The following is a 21,623-nucleotide window of genomic DNA, read 5'->3' on the forward strand; positions in this document are numbered from 1 at the left end:
TGTTTCTTAAACGTTGTGAGAGTACCTGCCTCACCGACCTCCTCTGGCACTGGGCCTGTACTCGTTGGAGTTTGGAAGGATGAGGGTGGACCTCATTGAAACATAACAAGTAGCAAAAGGCCTGGATAGAGTGGATGTGGAAAGTATGTTTCCACTAGTCGGAGAGTCTAGGACCAGAGGCTATAGCTTCAGAATAAAAGGACGTACTTTTAGAAAGGAGATGAGGGGGAATTTCTTTAGTCAGAGGCTGGTGAATCTGTGGAATTAATTGCCACAAAAGGTTGTGGAGGCCGCCAATGGATATTTTTAAAGGCAGAGATTGACATATTCTTGATTACGGGTGTCAGGGGTTATGGGGAGAAGGCAGCTGAATGGGGTTGAGAGGGAATGATAGATCAGCCATGCTTGAATGGCAGAGTAGACTTGATGGACCAAATGGCCTAATTCTGCTCCTATAACCTACGAACATTTTCTTAATTCAGAGTTTCAGATTTTTTTGTGTTTTTTTGGAGAATTCTTCGTCAGTAGGCTCGAACTGCCGAGGAGAAAGTTTGCAGATAAAGTATTCTAAGTTTCTACCCTTACCTGTAGCTGAGCATTTGTTTAGCCTCTTTCAGGTTGTATTGTCCATTCTTTGCTGCTCCATTAACATCATTTGCTGTGTTGAGCCTGGAGAAAAGCAGAAGATAACATTATATACTTCCAGCATTACCATAGTAATCAACATCATATCACTTGCGATGGGGTTACACTGTCCTTTCATGCATAGTTAATGATTCAGAATTTAGCGTGCTGCTTTATTCAAAGTTTGTCTTTCACAAATTGATTTTTTTCAACTTCTTGCCTCCTGCCATCACTGAAGGCTACAGACATCCTCAGAATTACACACTTCAAAACTCATATTCAAATAATTAATATGGGCTCAAAGACATTTAAAAACTATTTCTTCGTGATAAGGAACAACAGATTTTGGAAAGATGGAAACCATTTACAACCATCTATAGAGCTAATAAAATGAAGATAGACACAAAGTGCTGGAGTAACTCAACAGGTCAGGTTGCATTTCTGGGGAAAATTTATTTTTCTCATCCTTTTTTCTCCAGAAATGCTGCCTGACCCACTGAATAATTACTCCAGCACTATGTCTATTTTTGATATAACCCATCATCCACAGTTCCTTTCTACATACAAATAAAATTAATCCCCTTTCTCAATTCTCAGTATCTGTGAAGGGACGTGGACAAATGATCTTTCGGGTCAAACCCTTGACGTAGGTAGATCTGAAATGTTGGCATGTCCAGTTCCCTCCACAGATGCTGCCTGACCTGCTGAGTTCTTCCAGTTGATCCAGATTCTACAGTGTCTCAATGTTTATGAACCCATGGGTTCAACAGTCAGCAGCTAAAAAATAAGGCCACCAGTTGTAAAGTGTTGAAATTCGTGATTCGGATTACTTGATTAATTAAAAGGCCAGAAATGAGGACAAGAAAATTGAACTGTGTTTCTTAACCAGGGACCAAATATTGAGCAGAGGGATATTAAGTGTTTAGTTTAGTTTAGTTTAAAAATACAGCGTGGAAACATGCCCTTCAGCCCACTGAGTCCACGGCGACCAATGATCACCCATACACTTGTTCTATGCTATCCCAATTTTGCATTCTACACACTAAGGGCAATTTACATAAGTCAATTGACTGGGAAATCTGTATGTCTTTGTGGGAGGAAACTGAAGGACCTGGTGAATATCCACGACACTGTGCCATTGGGAGGGAGTTTGGTATCAATTTGAATATAGCTGAATTTCGGTTCAAGTGTGTGGGAGGGTACATTGAAGATTTCAACAGCAGATGGGCTCACCTATGATGAGAACAATTTATTGTGGCCAATTAATCTACCAACTCATATTCCCTTAAAATGCAGCACAGTGGTGCAGCAGTAGAGCTACTGCCTTAGAACCAGGGATCCGGGTTCGATCCTGGCGATGGGTGCTGTCTGTACAGAGTTTGTACGTTCTTCCCGTGACCGCGTGGGTTTTCACCAGGTGCTCCGATTTCGTCCAAAGATATGCAGGTTCGTAGGTGAATTGGCATCAGTAAGAATTGTAAATTGTCCCTGTTGTGTGGGATAGTGCTAGTGTACGGGGACCGCTGGTCGGTGCGGACTCAATGTGCCGAACTACCTGTTTTTGCTCTGTATCTCTAAACTAAATGTGTGCGCAATCTGAAGCAATGAGAGAAAACCCCACGGGTGCACGGAGAACAGGGACATTCGATATATGTTGGAAAGAACTGCAGATGCTGGTTTAAATCGAAGGTAGACACAAATTGCTGGAGTAACTCAGTGGGACAGGCAGCATCTCTGGAGAGAAGGATTGAGTGACTTTTCGGGTCCAGACCCTTCTTCAGATTTTCTATACACACTGTACCAGAGGTTGGGATTGAACTCAGATCTCTGGCACTGTATAGTACTGGCTCTACCAGCTGAAAAACTGTGCCACCAAGGAGATGCATTTAAATTGGGGTAGGCTAAGGGTAGATCTGCAGAAGACATTGGAGGTATTGGTCTGGGAGTGGAAAGGAAGCCATGCCAGGTAATCTAGTTACTTCAACAGTAATATATGTGCAATCAGGTGAATGCAGCAGCAGATACCGCTGGTATTAAATGTTATGGTCATCATGACTCATTAACTGCGGTTACTCAGAAAACTCCTCAAGCAGCTGGAAAATATTGAAAGGAGCTTTTATGAGTTCAAGAGTTAATCTTTGGAGGAAAGTTTAATAATATTTCTCAAGAGAATTTCATAAAACGAATGCTTTGAGATATTTTTGGCTTTCTCTGATGATGTCTGGCATTCATTCTTACTTTAAACTGCCTTTGATCGCCCAAGCCACTACGCCTGGATTTAACTTGTTTTCTCTCCTACACTTTTTCACCCTGGTTTTGTCCAGCAATGTAGGTCCTGGCACTTTGCCTGCATTTCTCAATTGGGAAAAAAAAAAATCATGCCCTTGATTTCAGTTATTTGGGCTTTTAAGTCAAATAGTTGTGGTGAAGTTAAAAAAAACAAAACCGTCATCTGATTCTGGGAAGTTCAAGACAAGGGCAGTAATGGTATGAGATGGCATGATTTTGGGTGGCATATGCCATCATATAGTTGGCCCCACAGTGAGGGAGGTCACAGATTTGCCTCTTTGAGGGAAGTGAGAGATCACTGCCCTCTTTCTACTGATCTTATTGAAGCCGACCAAATAATGAGAGCCCTGCACAGAGTGGATTTGGCGAGGATGTTTACAGTAGCGAATGTTTAGGATCAGAGGGCACAAGCCTCAGAATAGAAGGTTGTTCCTATAGAATGAAGATGAGGAGGAACTTATTTAGCCAGAGGGTGGTGAATCTGGGGAATTCATTGCCATAGATGGCTATGGAAGCCAAATCATTGGGCATTTTTATAGTGAGATTGATAGGTTTTTGATAGGTTCTTGATTAGTAAGGGTGTCAAAGGTTACGGGGAAAAGGCAGGAGAATGGGGTTGAGAGGGAAATATAGCACTTCTGCCTCACAACACCAGTGACCTGAGTTCAATCGTCATCTCTGGTGCTACCTGTAGAGTTGCTATGGTTTCCTCTCACATCCCAAAGCTGTACTGAATCATAGATTTACTGGGCATTGTAAATTGCTCCTAGTATGCAGATAAGTGGTAGAATTTTGTGGAAGGGGGAGTTGATGGGGATGCGGGGGGAATAGAAAAGGGATTAGTGTAAATGGAGAATAGTGTTTGGTATGAATGGTTGGACGAAGGGCCTATTTCCATGCTGTATGACTCTATAACACATGGTGACACCACCAACTGCATTTTATCTCTTAATGCACAACTTTGTGACCTGTGAATATATCACTATTCCTTCATCATAATCTTTACAGCCATCCAATTATTCTCACTGCTCCTCCATCTTTACCTATGGCCTTGAAGTTTCTAGGTGTTTGTCCAATTCCTAAAAAAAAATTATATCTGAATCTCTACTGTGTGTAAAAAAAACAACAATTTAGTTTAGTTTTAATATACAGTGTAACAAAGGCCCTTTGGCTCATCGAGTCCATGCTTACCAACGATCGCTCATACACTAGTTCGATCTTTCACACTGGGGACAATTTACAGAAGCCAATTAACCTACAAACCTGCACAACTTTTGGATGTGGGAGGAAACTGGAGCACCTGGAGAAAACCCATGCAGGCACAGGGAGAACATACAAACTCCATACAGACAGCACCCGTAGTCAGGATCGAACCTGGGCCTCTGGTGCTATGAGGCAGCAACTCTACTGCTGCACCACTGTGCTGCCCTTTCTCTCCATAATTGTTCTTATCTTCTGGCCATAAATATATAGACAGAACATAGAAGAGCACAAGAAACAGCCACAATGCCTGTGTCTACCATGATGCCAAGTTAAACTAGTCTCCTCTGTCTGCTCATCGCTCCTTTTGCTGCCTAACCACGTGCCTCTTAAATGCTACTACCGTATCTGCCCCCACCACTACCCCTGGCAGTGCATTCCACACACTCACCACTCTGTGTAAACTCACACATCTAATTTAAACTTTTCTCCTCTCAACTTAATGTCCTCTAGTCTTTGACATTTCCACCCAGGGGGAGTAAAGTTCTGGCTCTACTACATATATCTATGCATGTCTCTTATGATTTTTTATACTTCAATCAGGCCTCCCCTCAACCTCCAATGATGCAGAGAAAATAATCTATTCCATTTCTCCCTCCCCAGTCTGAGAGATGTTTCAGGAATTAAATGCTCATGAAGACTGTAAGTTTGGGGAATTTTCTGGAAATTATATTGGCAATTGAATGTGAAATTAATATGAATTTTAGGCTGCAGAGTGGCGCAGCAGTAGAGTTGCTGCCTTACAGTGCCAGAGGCCTGGGTTTGATCTTGACTACGGGTGCTGTCTATACGGAGTTTGTACGTTTTCCGTGTGACCGCGTGGGTTTTCCCCGGGTGCTCCAGTTTCCTCCCACACTTCAAAGACGTTCAGGTATGTACGTATATTGTCTATGGATTGACCAGGATTGTGTTGGTGTATGGGGATTGCTGGCCGGCGAGCACCCGGTGAGCCAAAGAACCTGTTTTCACGCTGTATCTTTAACTAAACTAAATCAAACTAAACTAAAAACTAAACCTGCAGGTTTGTGGGTTAATTGGCTTCTGCAATTTGTCCCGGGTGTTTTGGATAGAACTAGTGTATACAGGTGATCGTTGGATGGCTTTGTGGGCCGTAGGGCCGGTTACCATGGTGTATCCCCAAAACTAAAACTAAAACAGTCATGGATTTGATTTTGTAGCCATTGGTCCCTTATTTACAACTGCTTTTTAAAACTGTGACTGCATGTAAGCAAATGACATTTTTCTTTTCAGGGAGAATAAATGATGCTTTATTTGCTATCCTGTCCCTGGAGCTAAGCTCGTGTCGCTGTTACAAGTGTCTTTCAGGGATGCTTGCTTCTGCCGTTATTCCCTCTGTTACCACTAATGGCTCTGCTTGCGCTGATAAATTTCACAAGTGCTCAAGTCAGACTGAGCACACTAAAGCATGATGAACTGCCAGCAAAGAAAACGGCAATCATCTCAGCTTTGGCCCCAGCACACTCGCAAAACTACCTTAGGCATTGATGGCCTCCCATGAGTAGGGCAGTGGTCTCAATCACTCATGGAATTTGTCACACTTTCTGCCTTGAACACAAAATGTGGCCGGGCCCCATTGTTCATGGTTGGAAATGCTTATCACCATTAAAATTTCCGCACGAGTGCAAACGTTCTTGCTCATTCTTTCTCGTATGTTACCCTCTAGTAAAGGTGGGGATAGATTCCACAGAGGCAGCTGGGTGGCTGCCACACTCATTCATTATTCAGACCCAATGAGAACGTTCCATATTTTCATACCTCACAGTTTGTGCTGAACCTGATCTTGGTCCATTATATGTAACCACTGTGCCGGACATTAAGGAGGTAACAGACCACATCAGCTGGAAAATGCTTTAGGATGTTCGGACATTGTGCAAGTTTTGTTTACCAATTTCAACAATAGATTGCCTCCAACCCAATTGACTTTGCATTCTCAAAAAATGATTCACTCTGCGGGATTTACCCAACAAGATTATGTGTCTACTTCATTCACTGTTTACTTCAACCTTCAGCTGACTAGCCTAAATAGGAAGCTCACCCTATGGAGAGTTGAGTTCAACTTCCACCATTTCCCTCGTTTATCATAGGCTGAGACATGATAACGTGTGTGGCTTGGTTAACTGATACAGTGTGGAAACAGGCCCATCGGCCCAACTTGCCACACCGACCAACACGTCCCAGCTGCACTAGTCCCAACTGTACGCATTTAGTCCATATCCCTCCAAACCTGTCCTATCCGTGTACCTGTCTAACTGTTTCTTAAATGTCGGGATAGTCCCAGCCTCAACTACGTCCTCTGGCAGCTTGTTCCATACACCCACCACCATTTGTGTGAAAAAGTTACCCCTCAGATTCCTATTAAATCTTTTCCCCTTCACCGTAACTTTATGTGCTCTGGTCCTCGATTCACCTACACTGGGCAAGACACTCTGTGCATCCACCCGATCTATTCCTCTCATTAGTTTATACACACCCTTTACAACCCTTTTCATTCATAATTTAGAGCCCACATACTTGCCCGAAATCTGTGGCTTACGATTAATTAGGATTTCCCCTTTCTTAAAATAAACGGGGCTTTCCCTAACGACGGAGTTGAGAATTAGTTGAGTAATGCATCCCCTCAAATACTTACAATGTGGTAGTGGGAGTCAGACAAAACATCAGTGCTGCCTGTAACACACCTCCTCATTTCTCCACAATGACTAACAATGGGAAGTGCGGTGGTATTGTTTAAATATTCACACATCGCCCTTTATTGTGGTTCTATTAATTGACGAAGGAAGATCATAAAGACACAGATTACTATATAGCATCTTCTTTTGGGGTTTACACAATGCAGGGGCTGTGATCCTGTTGTTGTACCTCTCTTATGCCTATAACACCTTCATCACTGACCTCTGGAGTTATGAAGACCCTTTAAAGACGTGCTGGGCCCATCTGAAAAATAACACAAACCCCCTGCTGGACCCCCTGCAGTTTACATACCGGGCTAATTGATCAGTGGATGACGCAGTCAACCTAGCCCTGCACTTCATCCTCCAGCTCCTAGACCATCAGGGGACCAATGCAAGGATTTTGTTTGTGGATTTTAGCTCTGCATTCAACACCATTGTGCCAGAGCTACTACACTCCAAACTCTCCCAGTTGACTGTGCCTGAACCCCTCTGTCAGTGGATCACCAGCTTCCTGACAGACAGGAAGCAGCGTGTGAGGCTGGGAAAGCACATCTCGGACCCGCAGACTCTCAGCATAGGAGCACAGCAAGGCTGCGTTCTCTCCCCTCTCCTCTACTCTCTCTACACCAACGACTGCACCTCCACAGACTCCCCTGTCAAGCTTCTTAAGTTGCGAATGACACAACCCTGATTGGACTGATCCGGGATGGCGGGAAATCTGCCTACAGACAGGAAGTGACACAGCTGGCGTCCTGGTGCCATCGCAACAACCTGGAGCTCAATGCTCTTAAGATAGTAGAATTTATTGTAGACTTTAGGAAAGCTCCCCCTCCCCTCACCCCACTCACCATCAACAACACCACAGTCACATCTGTGGAATCATTTAAGTTCCTTGGAACCATCATCTCCAGGGACCTTAAATGGGAGGGCACCATCGGCTCCACAGTTAAAAAGGCCCAACCGAGGATGTACTTACTGCGGTAGCTGAGAAAACACAATCTGTCACAGGTCATGATGGCCAGTTATATACTGTCATCATAGAGTCTGTCCTCACCTTTTCCATCATGGTCTGGTTTGCTCAGTCACCAAGCATAACATCTGGAGGCTGCAGCAAATCATCCGATCAGCTGAGAAGGTTGTTGGCTGCAGCCTTCCCTCCATCGACGAACTGTACACTGCAAGGGCCTGGAAGCGAGCGGGTAAGATCATCTCTGACCCCTCTCACCCTGGCCACAAACTCTTTGAAGCACTTCCCTCTGCAAGGCGATTCCGGACTGTCAAAGCCGCCACAGCCAGACATAAAAACAACTTTTTTTTAACGAGCAGTAGCTCTACTCAACAACCAAAAGACTGTAGCCTCCTTTTGCTCTGGTATTTTATTTAATTCTACACATGTTTAAATTATAATGTTTTATTCTTAATTGTTTACACAAAATCGTGTTGTTACTTGCGTGCAAAGCACCAAGGCAAATTCCTTGTATGTATACATACTTGGCTAATAAAATTTATTCAATTCCAATTCAATTGGATCTACATGATTAATATACTTCCTTTTGGCCGATATATGTTCTTCTGTGCTGATCCCAAAGTAAGTAAAGTACATCTCCTTATGTGATTCACATGCATTCCCCTGAGGATTAATACACATGTTACCTTTCATGTAACTAACATACTTCCCTTCATGTGACTAACACGCATCTCCCATGTAAGTGAAATAATTAATTAATGTGACTAGCCTAAATCCTTTCATCTGAATATTGGTAACACAAGAGGCTGCAGATGCTGGGATCTTGAGTGACAAATGAAGTGCTGGAGAAACTCAGTGGGTCAGGCAACATTTGTGAAGGGAATGGATTTCAGGTCACAAGCCTTCTTAAGACGCTGAATTTTTATACTCGCGGGCATTTTTTAACATGTTGAAAAAGACGCTACGACCTAGCTGAGGCTTCGAGTACGCGGAGACTACTCTCGAGCATGAGGGAGAGTTACGAAGACCTCCTACGACCTCGTGTCGACCATGCTGTGAGTATGAGTCGAGGGCAAACTCGCGGATTAGGTCGCCCAAGTGGGACAGGCCCTTTAGTCAGGATTGAACCCGGGTCTCTGGCGTTGCAAGGCAGCAACTCTGCCACTGCGCCACTGGGAGAATACATTCTCATGGCTGCCGTGACTGGAGTTGGAAACAGAGACAGGGAGGGTCCATGCTGCGGAGGGACTTGAACCGGAGAAAGATCATTTGAAAAATAACCTGTCATGTCCATGACTCCATTACCTGACTTCATCATTTGGTTTATTAAATCTATAATGAGTATTCCCATCAACAACCCTCCAGGGAACTGGAGAATATCTGCAGGAAGAGTGTGAGGAGCAAGAGAGAATTAAAAGCTCATTCTTCCAAGCTTTGCACAGACATTTATGTTTTAAGATACACTGTCCATCAAATCTCGATCTTCGAGTGGTGGCACACTACAGTCCCACACAGCTTTCTACTCACCACACACTATATTAAGCATTTAATATGGAAATCAGCTTGTCACAAAACTGATATGTAGGGAAGCTGAGGCCAGAAAAAGTAATTTACACTAATCGTATTGGGGGAAGGGGAGAAAATTAAACAAAAAAGATTGGAGTGCTCTGTGAGAATTTGCAATTTTCTTTTCCCCACATTCCACTCACTGGCAGGTGGCCATCGAGGATTAGAGAAGGTTAAGAAAGGAACAGCGGGAGTGAATCAAACAGTAATGCAACACAAGCTTTTCAACAGTGCACCATGTTCAAGGTCAGAGGCCAAGATTGGATTTGCATGAGTCCACACACTGGTAATTTTAGGGGTTTTTGCACAGAATGCATTTTATACACCAGGGAGAATTGCGATCTGACTCAACCCTTTTAGAATTATGATTAAATAATTACCTCTTTAAACACTAGTGTCTAGATGGCAGGGAATTGAAGGTGAAACATTCAGGAATTAAGCTGCACAAACCTCCACTGTTTATATTCCTCTATTGGGGATGGAACCTTTAACTTCTTCCTCCTATTGTTTTCTTGCTCTTCATATATGGACCAGGGCAAAATGCATGGTGATCAAACTATTCAGAAAGTTGAAATTCCCCGATTTTCAGTAACTAAGCTAGAAACAACCTTTTCTTTGCCATCCTCTACCTCTCTTTCTGTGCACCACCTGAACATGCACCCAATTCTCACCTTTCCCCTCCCCTTCCACCTCTATTCCTTCCTCTGATTTCACAATTCACTCCTCCTCTATCCTTATATCACATTTTTGTGTCTTTTCATCTCTGCCTTTGTCCAGCCGTCTGCCTATAAAAACACTCTCTCATCTGTATCCACCTATCACTCACCAGGTTTTACCTTAACCTATCTCTCTTCCAGCTTTCTCCAATATACCCCCCTCCCCCCCACAATGAATCTGAAGAAGGTCCTGACCCATAACGTCACCGATACATGTTCTCGAGAGATGTTGTCTGACTCCAATGTTGGGGGAGTCTAGAACCAGGGGTCACAATTTAAGAATAAGGGGCAGGACATTTAGGACTGAAATGAGGAAAAACCTTTTCACCCAGAGAGTTGCGAATCTGTGGAATTCTCTGCCACAGAAGGCAGTGGAGGCCAATTCAATAGATGTATTCAAGAGAGAGTTGGATGTAGTCTTAGGGCTAACGGAATCAAGGGATATGCAGAGAAATCAGGAACGGTGTACTGATTCTGGATGATCAGCCATGATCATATTGAATGGTGGTACTGGCTCAAAGGGCCAAATGGCCTACTCCTGCACCTATTTTCTCTGTTTCTCTGTTTCTATGACTCGCTGAGTTACTCCAGCACTTTGTGTATTTATTTCAAATCAGCATCTGCAGTTCTTTGTATCTATACATATTCATGCACCTGGCCATGAAGTTCCCCAAAGGAGATATTTAGTAGCAATCAGGATTACAGTCCTCCCATAGGTATTGACAATCATCGGAGACCACGATAGCTAACGCTGACTGATATTGCTTAATTCAGCATGGATCTTGGGTTGAACTGTTTGAGTAGATTTATTTTTAAATGTCACGGTTAATTTGTTTTAGCTTGACAGCAGCAATTCAGTTCCATGTTGAATATTGCACTGATTTCTATTCCTTTTTAAACCAAGAATGCCCTCTATCAACTTACAAAATGTGAAAACGACATTCAGATTTATCGGATTTAGGATGATTTGTTGATTTTAAAGCTGCCTTGTCCCGTTAGATTAGAACAGCTAAGCTACGGAGATGTCGTTTTAAATGTCTTGGTTCGTTTATTTTTCAAATGGTAAAAGTTGCTTTCCTGAAATTCTCTTAACTTTAGACTTTACAGATACAACATGGAAACAGGCCCTTTGGCCCACTGAGTGCATGCCGACCAGTGATCACCCCACACACTAGCACTATCCTACACTTTTAACAAAGCCAATTAATATACAAACAAATCTGTATGTCTTTGGAATGTGGGAGGATACTGGAGCACCCGGAGAAAACCACAGGGAGAAAGTATAGGCTCCATACAGACAGCACCTGTAGTTAGGATCAAATCCAGGTCTCCGGTGCTGTAAGGCAGCAACTCTAGCACTGCACCACTGTGCCGGGCCAAAGTTTAAGTTCCTTTCAAAAATAGCTGGAAGACTATGTGGCTTAAGATACTTGAGATTGGGAGGTTATCTGATATTTTATTTGAAGAAAATAATACGGTAGTTTCACATAATATATTCAACTCCTCATGAGAACTCAGGGAGGAAATGAATTTGTCCCTTTCCAAAAAATGCCAGATAGTAATGAAATCTTACCGACAAATGGATGTAAGAATGAAGGAGGCAGGAGTCATGAAGAAATGCCTTTCTAAAGGGGCTATCACATTTCATCCCATTTTGAGAGAATGAAATATTCCAACTGGAAGTTGGTGGCTGAAGAATCCAAAAACAACTTGTGTTCATACGTTTCCAAAACAATGTGTGGGGTTACAGAATAAAATTTGACACATAGCCACATATTACCAAAGGTAGCCTGACGCTTGGTAAATTTTACGGAGTGTGCTAACGGAAGCACAATTGGAAGAGAAAAGGTTTACAGACAGTCATCCAGATTTTGTGAGCTTGACTATGAACTGCATGGAATTACATTTTCAATAGCTACACCATGCAATGTTGAATTTCAGCATGATTTTCATCAAATTCCATCAAACGATGACAAATCTTCAACTATGGATGCTAGAGTCACACAGCAGAGAAACAGGCCCTTCAGCCCACTGAGCCCATCACCCACCCATCTCACCCAATCCGACATTATATTCTTCCCACATTCTCATCAACTTCCCACAGATTCTACTCCTCACCCACACCCACACATTGGGGACAATTTGCTGAAGCCAATTAACCTGTGTACTATGTTTACATATTAGTGTACTACAGTATGTTTACATATTCTGTTGTGCTGCAGCAAGTATGAATTTCATTGTTCTATCAGGGACACATGACAATAAAACTCTCTTGACTCTTGAACTGTATCTATACATGGTCACAGGAAGAAGATGCATGCTTGCAATTGTGTGTTTGCGTGCGTGCATATGTATGTGCATGCATGTGTGTGTGTGTGAACACAGGTGGGTGAGGGTATACCATAGATAGACACAAAGTGCTGGAGTAACTCAGCGGCTCAGGCAGCATCTCTGGAGAAAAAGGATGGGTGATTTTTTGGGTCGGAACCCTTCTTTAGACAATGTGTTGGTGTCATACAGGGCGTGTGGGTGTGTGTGTGTGTGTGCGCGCGTGTGAGTGTGTGCGCGTATGTATGTGTGTGTGCACATGACTGTGAGCACATTTAATTAATATTGAATAAGTAACATTATTTCTCCTTTTCTCTGAGTAGCTTGTTTGGGCATCTAAACAAAAACCTGCCTCATGGACTAGACCAGGTGCAGGTCGGATCTGCTCCCCTAAAGGGCACTAATGTGCCAGATGGGCTTTTACTAGAATCGGAAGTTTTTGCGATGATCATTACAAAGACTAATTGTTATTGCAAATTCCAGATTATTAACCAACTTTAAATTCCACAAGCTATCTTGGTGGGATTTGAACTCAGAGGCCTGGATTGTTACTGGGCAGATTAATCACCTCAGAACCTTATGGCAATGCAGCAGCGGAAGAGTAAAACATGAGTTCATAAAGCAGATGTTAAATAAAAGTTTAAGCAATTAATTTTCCAAAGTGACAAGCAGCTCCTGTCTGAGTGACAGATTGCAGTTTCACATTCTCACACTGATTAAGCCTCAGTTTCCTCATTTTACATAAACTCTTACACATCTTTTCTGGTCAACATTATTCATTTATTTCTGATTTGGATTCTTTCTAGAAGGAAATTGCCATGGGAATGTGACAGACCGTCAGGCAAACAATTCCCTGGAGTGCTCTAGGTGCAATTCGCAGCTTGTTTAAGTTTGTGAGCGATTTTACTAACTTCAGAAACATCCTGTCACATAGGATATTAGCCAAAGTTTCATCTCAATGAACTTGTTTTATCCAGCTTGGAGGAACTTTGATGAATTAGGAAATGTTACTAACCTCCATCCCATTATCTGTGCTGTTCTCCTCACCCCCACCCCACTTTCCCATGCCCGCACCCCACCCCTCTTCCCCTTCTTCCCCCTCACCTTCCAATCCATACCCTACCCCTTCACTTCCCCACCCCTCCTCCTCCCTCTCCCCTACCCTTCCTCCTCCCTACCCACCTATACTATTTCCCTCCCATTTCCATTATTTAATGGTTTACAATGTTTCTCTATGAACAGTCAATTTGAAAGAGAGTGGAATATACAAGGAAATGATAATCCTCACAAACAATGTGGGGAGGTGGAGAATGGTTAATTAACATAACCACTGCATGAATTTCACCATCTCAACATGATCCGAAGCACTTTACCTACAATGAAGTCATTTTGGAGTTGGCGTAAACAACATAGAACAGCACAGCACAGAAACAGGCCATTCAGCCCACAGTGTCTGCGTTAAATATAAGGTCAAGATAAATTACTCATCTGCCTGCACATTATCCATAACCCTCTGTTCCATGCATATTCATGTATCTGTATAATAGTCTCTTAAATGCCGCTATCATATCTGCCCCCACCGACAAACTTGCCAGCACATTCCAGCCTCCCACCACCCACTGTATAAAAAAACTTACCCCGCATATCTCCTTTAAACTTTACCTCTCACCTTCAGGCAATGCCCTCTCATCGCGGACATTTTCACCCAGGGAAAAATATTCTGACTGGCTTCTCTCTCTATGTCGTAACTTTCATATCTACTTCTATCAGGTTTTCCCCCAACTTTCGGTTTTGGAGAGAAAATAATCCACATTTCTCCAACCTCTCCTCGTAGCTCATAGGCAGCATTCTGGTAAACATCATCAGCACTCTCTCCAAGGCCTCCACATCTTTCCTGTAATGGGGTGACCAGAACTGCACACAATATTCTAAATACGGCCTAACCAAATTTTTATAAAGTTGCAAAATAACTTCCTGACTCTTATACCCAAAGACCAAACCGATGAAGCCATGCATACCATATGGTTTCTTTATCATTCTGTTGACTTGTATTGCAACTTTCAGGGCCTACGGACCTGGACTCCAAAATCCATCTGTACATCAATGCTGTTAAGGATCCTGCCATTCATTGTACACTTTACTATTGCAATTGCTCTCCTAACGTGTAAAGGGCCTGTCTCACTTTCCCGTGTTACTCACAAATTCTCCCGAGTTTTCCCCTTGATTCAAACTCAGAGAATTACGGTAATAGCCAACCGTAGGTACTCAGGGCTATTTCTTTTACCCGTGGACATTTTTGAACATGCTGAAAAAACGTCCCGACTTACCTGATGCCCCGAGTACCTGCGGCTGGCATTACGAGCCGCTACGAAATATCTACGGACTCGCTACAGCCTCCCAAGGACTCGCTACGGACTCCTACAGACTCGCTAAGGACTTTCTCCGAGTTTGAATCAAGGGGAAAACTCGGGAGAATTCGTGAGTAACTCGGGAAAGTGGGACAGGCCCTTAAGTCCTCACAATAACCCAGATAAACTGCAAAAACGCTCCAGCCTACTTGCAGAAAGTTTTGACTCAAATTAGTTCTCTGGAGTTTTGCTGTATCATTCCTTTGGGAGCAGCAGGTGATTTTTAGACCCATTATCCCCTGAGTTCTTTATCAGAGGGGATTTTCTTCATTTTATATCTGGGTTATGTGTAAACTAATTGATACATGTTGATTTTGAATGTCAGTTAAAACTTCCATTATTACAGCACCATGCGATTGTCAAAGGCAATTGGATGTACATTCTCCCTCCTTTAGTTTCTAGATTCCCTTGTTTCTGCTTGTGACGTTAAAAGGTCAGGAGCCGGGCAAAATGGAGGCACTTTTTTTAACGCATATTCTTTTGCGACTATCTCTAAAATGATCATTAAAGGTTTGAGGCAAAAGTGTTGCTCACAAGATTGTTTCACAGAGCAGTTATGGGTCAATTATGTAGATATGGAAATAAAAGCACATATAGGCCACACCAAGCAAGAATAAATGTTCTTCCCTTAGGTGACATTAGTGAGTTATTTGAGTTTTTATTACAAACCAACAGCTTCAAGGTCTATTTTCTTGATATCAGATTGTTTTAATTTCCAAACATTTTTTAACTGAATCCAAATTCTTAAATTGCCCCGCTGGGATCTGAATGCATATTTTCTGAATTAAAATAGTTTCACATAAAGAAATTTGAAAGTCAGGGATGAGAAAACATAATCTTGCCATTAATATTGCATTGGCAGATGGAACCCTGTCTAGTAAGACTGGAGAGACAAAAGCAAGACCAAAGTAAAATCATTCGAAACGAGAAAGTAAATAAACAAAGTTTCAAGTGGAATCAAAAATTCTTGCAGAATTGAAATGGGGGAACCAGTTTACGTGGAGTATTGGACTTTGTTAAGGTGTCAACTAACAGGTTATTAAACAAAGTTGGAGCATGTGCGATTAGGGGAGGATACAGTATATTGAGGTGGATTGATAATTGGTTAATGGGCAGAGAACTAAGTAGGGGAATGAATTAGTGTAATTGGTGAAGTGTAACAAAGCCAGTTCTCAGGCCCCAGCTGTTGACACTATAGCAATGATTAGGATGAAAGGTCCAAGTGTAGTAAAGTCAAGTTTATCAATAATGTGAAGGTAGATGGTGGTGTGAATTTGGAAGAGGGTGTAGAGCAATCTCATAGGATATAGCCAAGGTTGGTGAAGGCAATGATAGAATATTCTGTGCAAAAATTTGACATTGTCTACTTTAATAAAAGAAAATATAAGAGTTTTATTTTAAAGGGGTTGGACAGGCTAGATGCAGGAAGATTGTTCCCGATGTTGGGGAAGTCCAGGACAAGGGGTCACAGTTTAAGGATAAAGGGGAAATCCTTTAGGACCGAGATGAGAAAAACATTTTTCACACAGAGAGTGGTGAATCTGTGGAATTCTCTGCCACAGAAGGTAGTTGAGGCCAGTTCATTGGCTATATTTAAGAGGGAGTTAGATGTGACCCTTGTGGCTAAAGGGATCAGGGGGTATGGAGAGAAGGCAGGTACAGGATACTGAGTTGGATGATCAGCCATGATCATATAGAATGGCGGTGCAGGGCCGAATGGCCTACTCCTGCACCTATTTTCTATGTTTCTAAATGGTAAGGGATTGGAAAGTGTTCAGAGGAACCTGGGTGACTTTATCCACTAATCAATGAAAGGTAATATTCAGATACAACAAGCAAGCAGGAACACAATGGCATTTTGGTGATTACTGTTGTATTGAAGTTATTTTGCAATTAAATACATCATGTTAAAGTTGTGTAGGTCCTGGCAAGTCGACTCTGGAATATTGTGTACAGGTCTGGGTTCCCAACCTGAAAAGGAAATACTTGTGGTGGAAGAAGGCCAACAAATGTTTGTCTGAGTTGTACTGGAGATAGAGATTGTCCTTTGAGAAACCATTGTGCAGTCTAAGCTAATGTTCTCCTCTATTTAGATGTGATCTTGTTGAAATGCACAAAATTATTTTAAGGCTTGATCGGGTTGATGGAGGGATGGTGTTTCCTTTATTGGGATAGCTGGTACTAGGGGTTAAAATGAGGGGCTGAGCTCTCGAGGCTGAGAAAGGGGTTCTTCAGCCAAGTGGTAGTGAATCTTTGGAACTTTCTTTCATAGAGAACTGAGTATATTCAATACTGAGATCAATGTTTTACACATTAATGGAATTGAGAGATATGGGTTCAGTACAGGCAAGTACCATTGAGATAACAGGTCAGCCATGATTATATTGAGTGATGGTACAGACACAAGCTGGGTAAATGTACCACTTTTGATTCTATTCTTTGCTCTTATGAATCTCTGCAACAATTGATACAGATGGCTGTGGCCAAGTCATTGGATATTTTTAAGATGGAGATTGACAGGTTCTTGGTTAGTATGCGTGTCAAAGGTTATGGGTCAAAGACAGGAGTATGCGGTTGAGGGCAAGATAGATCAGCCATGATTGAATGGTGGAGTAGACTTGTTGAGCTCAATGGCCTAAATCTGCTTTAATGACTTGTAACCTTATCTTGGTCCCCTTGGATAAGATGGAAGACTGAGCCACTATTTAATTGCCAACAAATGACCCTCATTACTTGACATCCTCGAGGGATAAAGAATAAAAATCCTCCTCAATTCTGATGCATGCAACAGTTGAATAGCCAGACACCGAGATACTAGACCAAAGCCTTTCATTTGTACATAGTCTTTCAAAATATTTTGCATTCTGATTTGACTTGTAGTTACGACTATTCTACGAGGTAGAACAACAGCTAATTTTCCTCCAACTAGTTTCCTCCAACCACTGTATGGTTAAGATCTCTTGATTGTGGTGGGAATAACTCCTGGGTCTTTGCAGTAGTGATATGTAATATTTCATATCCCCTTAGAAGAAAGTCTCAAATTTGGCATTTCATCTGGAAAGACTGAAAATGTACTGCTCCAGCAATAATGCATTGAAGTGTCTGCCTCATGTTTGTGGGGTCTGACCTAAATCTAGAAACTCATAGCTCAGGTTTTGTATTATCCATTGGTGACAAATGACACAATGAGATGTTCTGATGTTTTGCTAGGTCTAATCCAAATGAGTGGGGAGATACTTGGCCAAAGGCACTGCCACATTTCTCTCCATATAATAGTGAACTTTAATTGGTGGCTTTCCACGCAAGACTATGCAATGGGGATCTATTGGGTTGCTTATAATTGATGCATGACAGCTGCTGGGCTGGAGGGTTTTGAAAATGTTGTTAATAAAAAGGTTTATTTTGAAATAATTCATTGTTACTTGCTGGGCAGTGATGAAGCAATTATTAGTTCTTCAACTCCCCTATTATTTGGCCTTGAAACAACTATGGAAAAAAGAGCTTAGTAATTTTTGCATGACCTAAACCTACCACTAGCAAACTGAAAATGTTGTTATTAGAAAGACAAATTTCGGGACTAAAAGTAATCAGGTTGGTTGGGTGTGCAATGGGGAGTATATATATCTATATTCTGGGTGATTTTAAACTGCTGATATGGGACCTGGCATTATGGGGGCAGATTGGTTGTAACACTAACTCCCTACCTTCTACGGAAAAGGCTTCAAAATATAGGAATATACTTTAACATAATGTTCTGACTGTCCGAGGACACTTCAAAGCACAATAAGAATGCAGAACAGTGGTGCAGCGGTAGAGTTGCTGCCTTAGACCTGGAGCGCCAGGTTCGATCCTAACTACGGGTGCTGTCTGTATGGAGTTTGTTCTCCCTGTGAACTGCATGGGTTTCCTCTGGTTTCCTTCCACACTCCACAGGTTTGTAGATTAATTGGCTTTGGTTAAATTGCAAATTGTGTGTACGGGGTGATTAGTGGTCGGTGCGGACACAATGGGCTGAAGGGCCTGTTTCTGTGCTGCATCTCAAGACTAACGTCAATCCTAGGGGGCAGAGAAGTATTTTGGCTGGCCTATTAATTAGTTGCCTTTACAAGTGTATGTACCCCTTTAAATCTCAGCCCTGTTGTGCACGTCAAGCTTTCTGATTCAAACCAGCTGCAGAGTTTGAATGACTCCAAATTTACAGCTATCCTGTAAACAAGGTTTAAATTTAGTCATAAATAACAGAAAACAGATCAAAATAAAACTTCTGGCCATGAGTGAAAACTCTGATATATATTTAACCCTTTTGACCCATTCATTAAAAATAATCTTATCTGCGTTTTGTTAAGATTTGGAAGGGGCAAAAGGGGTCTGCTATCACAAATAAAACATGAACTGTTTTGCTGGTGTTCTATTCTATTTTGGGATCTACAAATGGAGTCGGTTGGCACATCAATGGGGAAAGTTGTGTTGGACATTGGTTAAAATATTGGCATGGCCACAACTTTTATTTATTAATTGGAGATCTAAGTATTGCCAGCAAAGAAGCATGTATTGTAATTTCTAATTAGTCTTAAGAAGATGGGAGGGAGAATAGTTCCTGAAGTTGACTGGTAATAGAAGCTGCTGCACTGACGTGTTGATGGTACAACCTACATCTCAGATGTGCAGGTGGATCTTCTTTAAATAAGAACATGATAAATAGCAGGTACATCTGTTTCTGGTGCATGTTCCACCTTTGGAAGAAATCACTATGGACCTTCATCTTTGGCCCACTTTCCTGCACAAACTTTGTATCCCTTGCTTTACTTACAAACCAAAATGCTATCCATCTGCATCTTGACTATATATAGAGACTGAAGATTCACAGTGATTGAGGCAGAGAGTTCCCAGCTTTCCACCAGAGGGGGGAAAAAACATGCCTTCCCGTGTCATTTCTGAATGGCTTATTCCTCATTTTGAGACCGAACGCAAAGTCCTCTAAGAACTCAGCGGGTCAGGCAGCATTTGTGGAGGGAATGGACAGGCGACATTTCGGGCTGGGAGCCTTCATTTAAGATCTTTACTGCTGGTGTTAGACACTTCAGCACAGTCTCCACATAATCATGTAAACTATTTTACATTTTCAATATTTGCTCAGCCCCCTTTCAAAGAGGCACTTGAATCTCCTCCCCTCTGGTTCTTTCAGAGAGTGATTTCTAATTGAACAACAAACACAACTGTGGATGCAAATGGACATACGATGTTTCAGGTCACGACTCTTCATCAGACTGACCTAAACCATTGCCTATCCATTTTTCTGCACAGATACAGTCTGATCTGCTGAGTTCCTCCAGCTGTGTGTGTGTGTTTTTTTTTTGCCTTAGATTCCAGCATCTGTAGTCTCTTCCATCTGCATTCTAATTGAAAACTTCTTTCTCAGGAAACACTGCAGCAACTTGATAATGGAGGGGAAGAGAGCATGGGAGGAGATGATGCAGTCCCTGAATAAAAAATAATAATATATATATATATATATATATCCTTGAATAATTCAAACTTTAGTGATACTTGAGTGTGGCAGTACTAAATATGTCATAGATCCCTGCATTTAAAAGACTTAACAATGAGTGGCGTTTTCTTGAGATGGGGGGGAGGATGGAATGATGCAAGGCTGATTCTAAAAGCCATGATGGTGATTAGACTGTCATGGAGCATGAGCCGAGTGAAGGCAGCTGCTTTGGTGTAGCACGTTGCTTGGGCTCATTCACAATTCCCAGGGATCGGCAATCCTTCAGAGGTGATGGAATGGCTCAGTGTTTCAGTCTATCCGTCACTGCTGAGGTGTTTTACTGTGCACATACTGCGCTGATGGGCCACATCAGTCAACTGCAGCAAGAACCGGTGCAAGCCAAGTGGCATCAATTTGCAGCTTCGGTGCAGCCATTCAATCATTTAACAATGCATCGCTGCTGTTGCATGTGTGTGTGTGTATAAAACCAACTCCCAGATTAGGAGCTAAGGTGTGAGGCAATTTGTAGTTCCATGCCAGGGGATTTGGTTTCAAGTGGAGGGTGAAGTGTTTACTGCACAAGAGTTGGCTTGAAGCAACTTATCTTTAACTGCATGGTGGGTTGCAGATGTTTCCAGCTGCCACATGCCATTTCTTTTTCAACAAAATAAATCTGGTGTTGACTTGCACCTACTTTGGATAACTAACATAAGCTGCTCACCCTGGTTAAGATTGATGGCTTCTTTGCTTTTCCTTTTAAAGGGGCACCATCGTCAAATACAAGATTGTACCTGCAGTTGGTTTGCTGCTTCTGATATCTGTAAAGTCCTTCATGGGAGTTGCATGAAAAGATTGGACCAGGAATGAGTAGGTAAGAAGCATCTTGCATGTGCTTGAATGAACCGAGTAGAGTGGGATATGGAATTAGAGCAGACAAGTGGGATTAGTGTAGATTGTCATAATGGTCAGTATAGATGCCTTGGACTGAAGGACCTGTCAAAGACTAGAGGGTGTAATTTTAAGGTGAGAGACAATGTTTAAAGGAGATGTGCAGGGCAAGTTTTTTACGCTGAGGGTGGTGGATATTTGGAACTTGCTTCTGGAGGTGGTGGTGATGGAGGCAGATGCTATAATGGTGTTAAGAGGCTTTTAGATAGGCACATGGATATGCAAAGAATGGGGGATATGGATCATGTACAGGCTAATGAGATTAGTTTATTTTTGCATTATGTTTAGTGCGGACAGTGTGGGACGAATGGCCTGTTCCTGTGCTGTACTTTTCCA

At 42.2% G+C, this 21,623-nt stretch overlaps 1 protein-coding gene across 2 annotated transcripts in view; it reads right to left on the minus strand.

Annotated features, from left to right (window-relative positions):
• maf (MAF bZIP transcription factor) overlaps positions 1–21,623 on the minus strand; it is a 353,819-nt gene that overhangs the window by 15,098 nt on the left and 317,098 nt on the right. For both annotated transcript variants that reach the window (XM_033035850.1, XR_004414499.1), the window contains one exon: positions 586–669. In XM_033035850.1, coding sequence (XP_032891741.1) covers positions 586–669 — 84 coding nt within the window. Of the gene's footprint in view, positions 1–585; positions 670–21,623 lie in introns of those variants that run through there.

Source organism: Amblyraja radiata, chromosome 17 (genome assembly GCF_010909765.2).
Source record: "Amblyraja radiata isolate CabotCenter1 chromosome 17, sAmbRad1.1.pri, whole genome shotgun sequence".
Taxonomy (NCBI): domain Eukaryota; kingdom Metazoa; phylum Chordata; class Chondrichthyes; order Rajiformes; family Rajidae; genus Amblyraja; species Amblyraja radiata.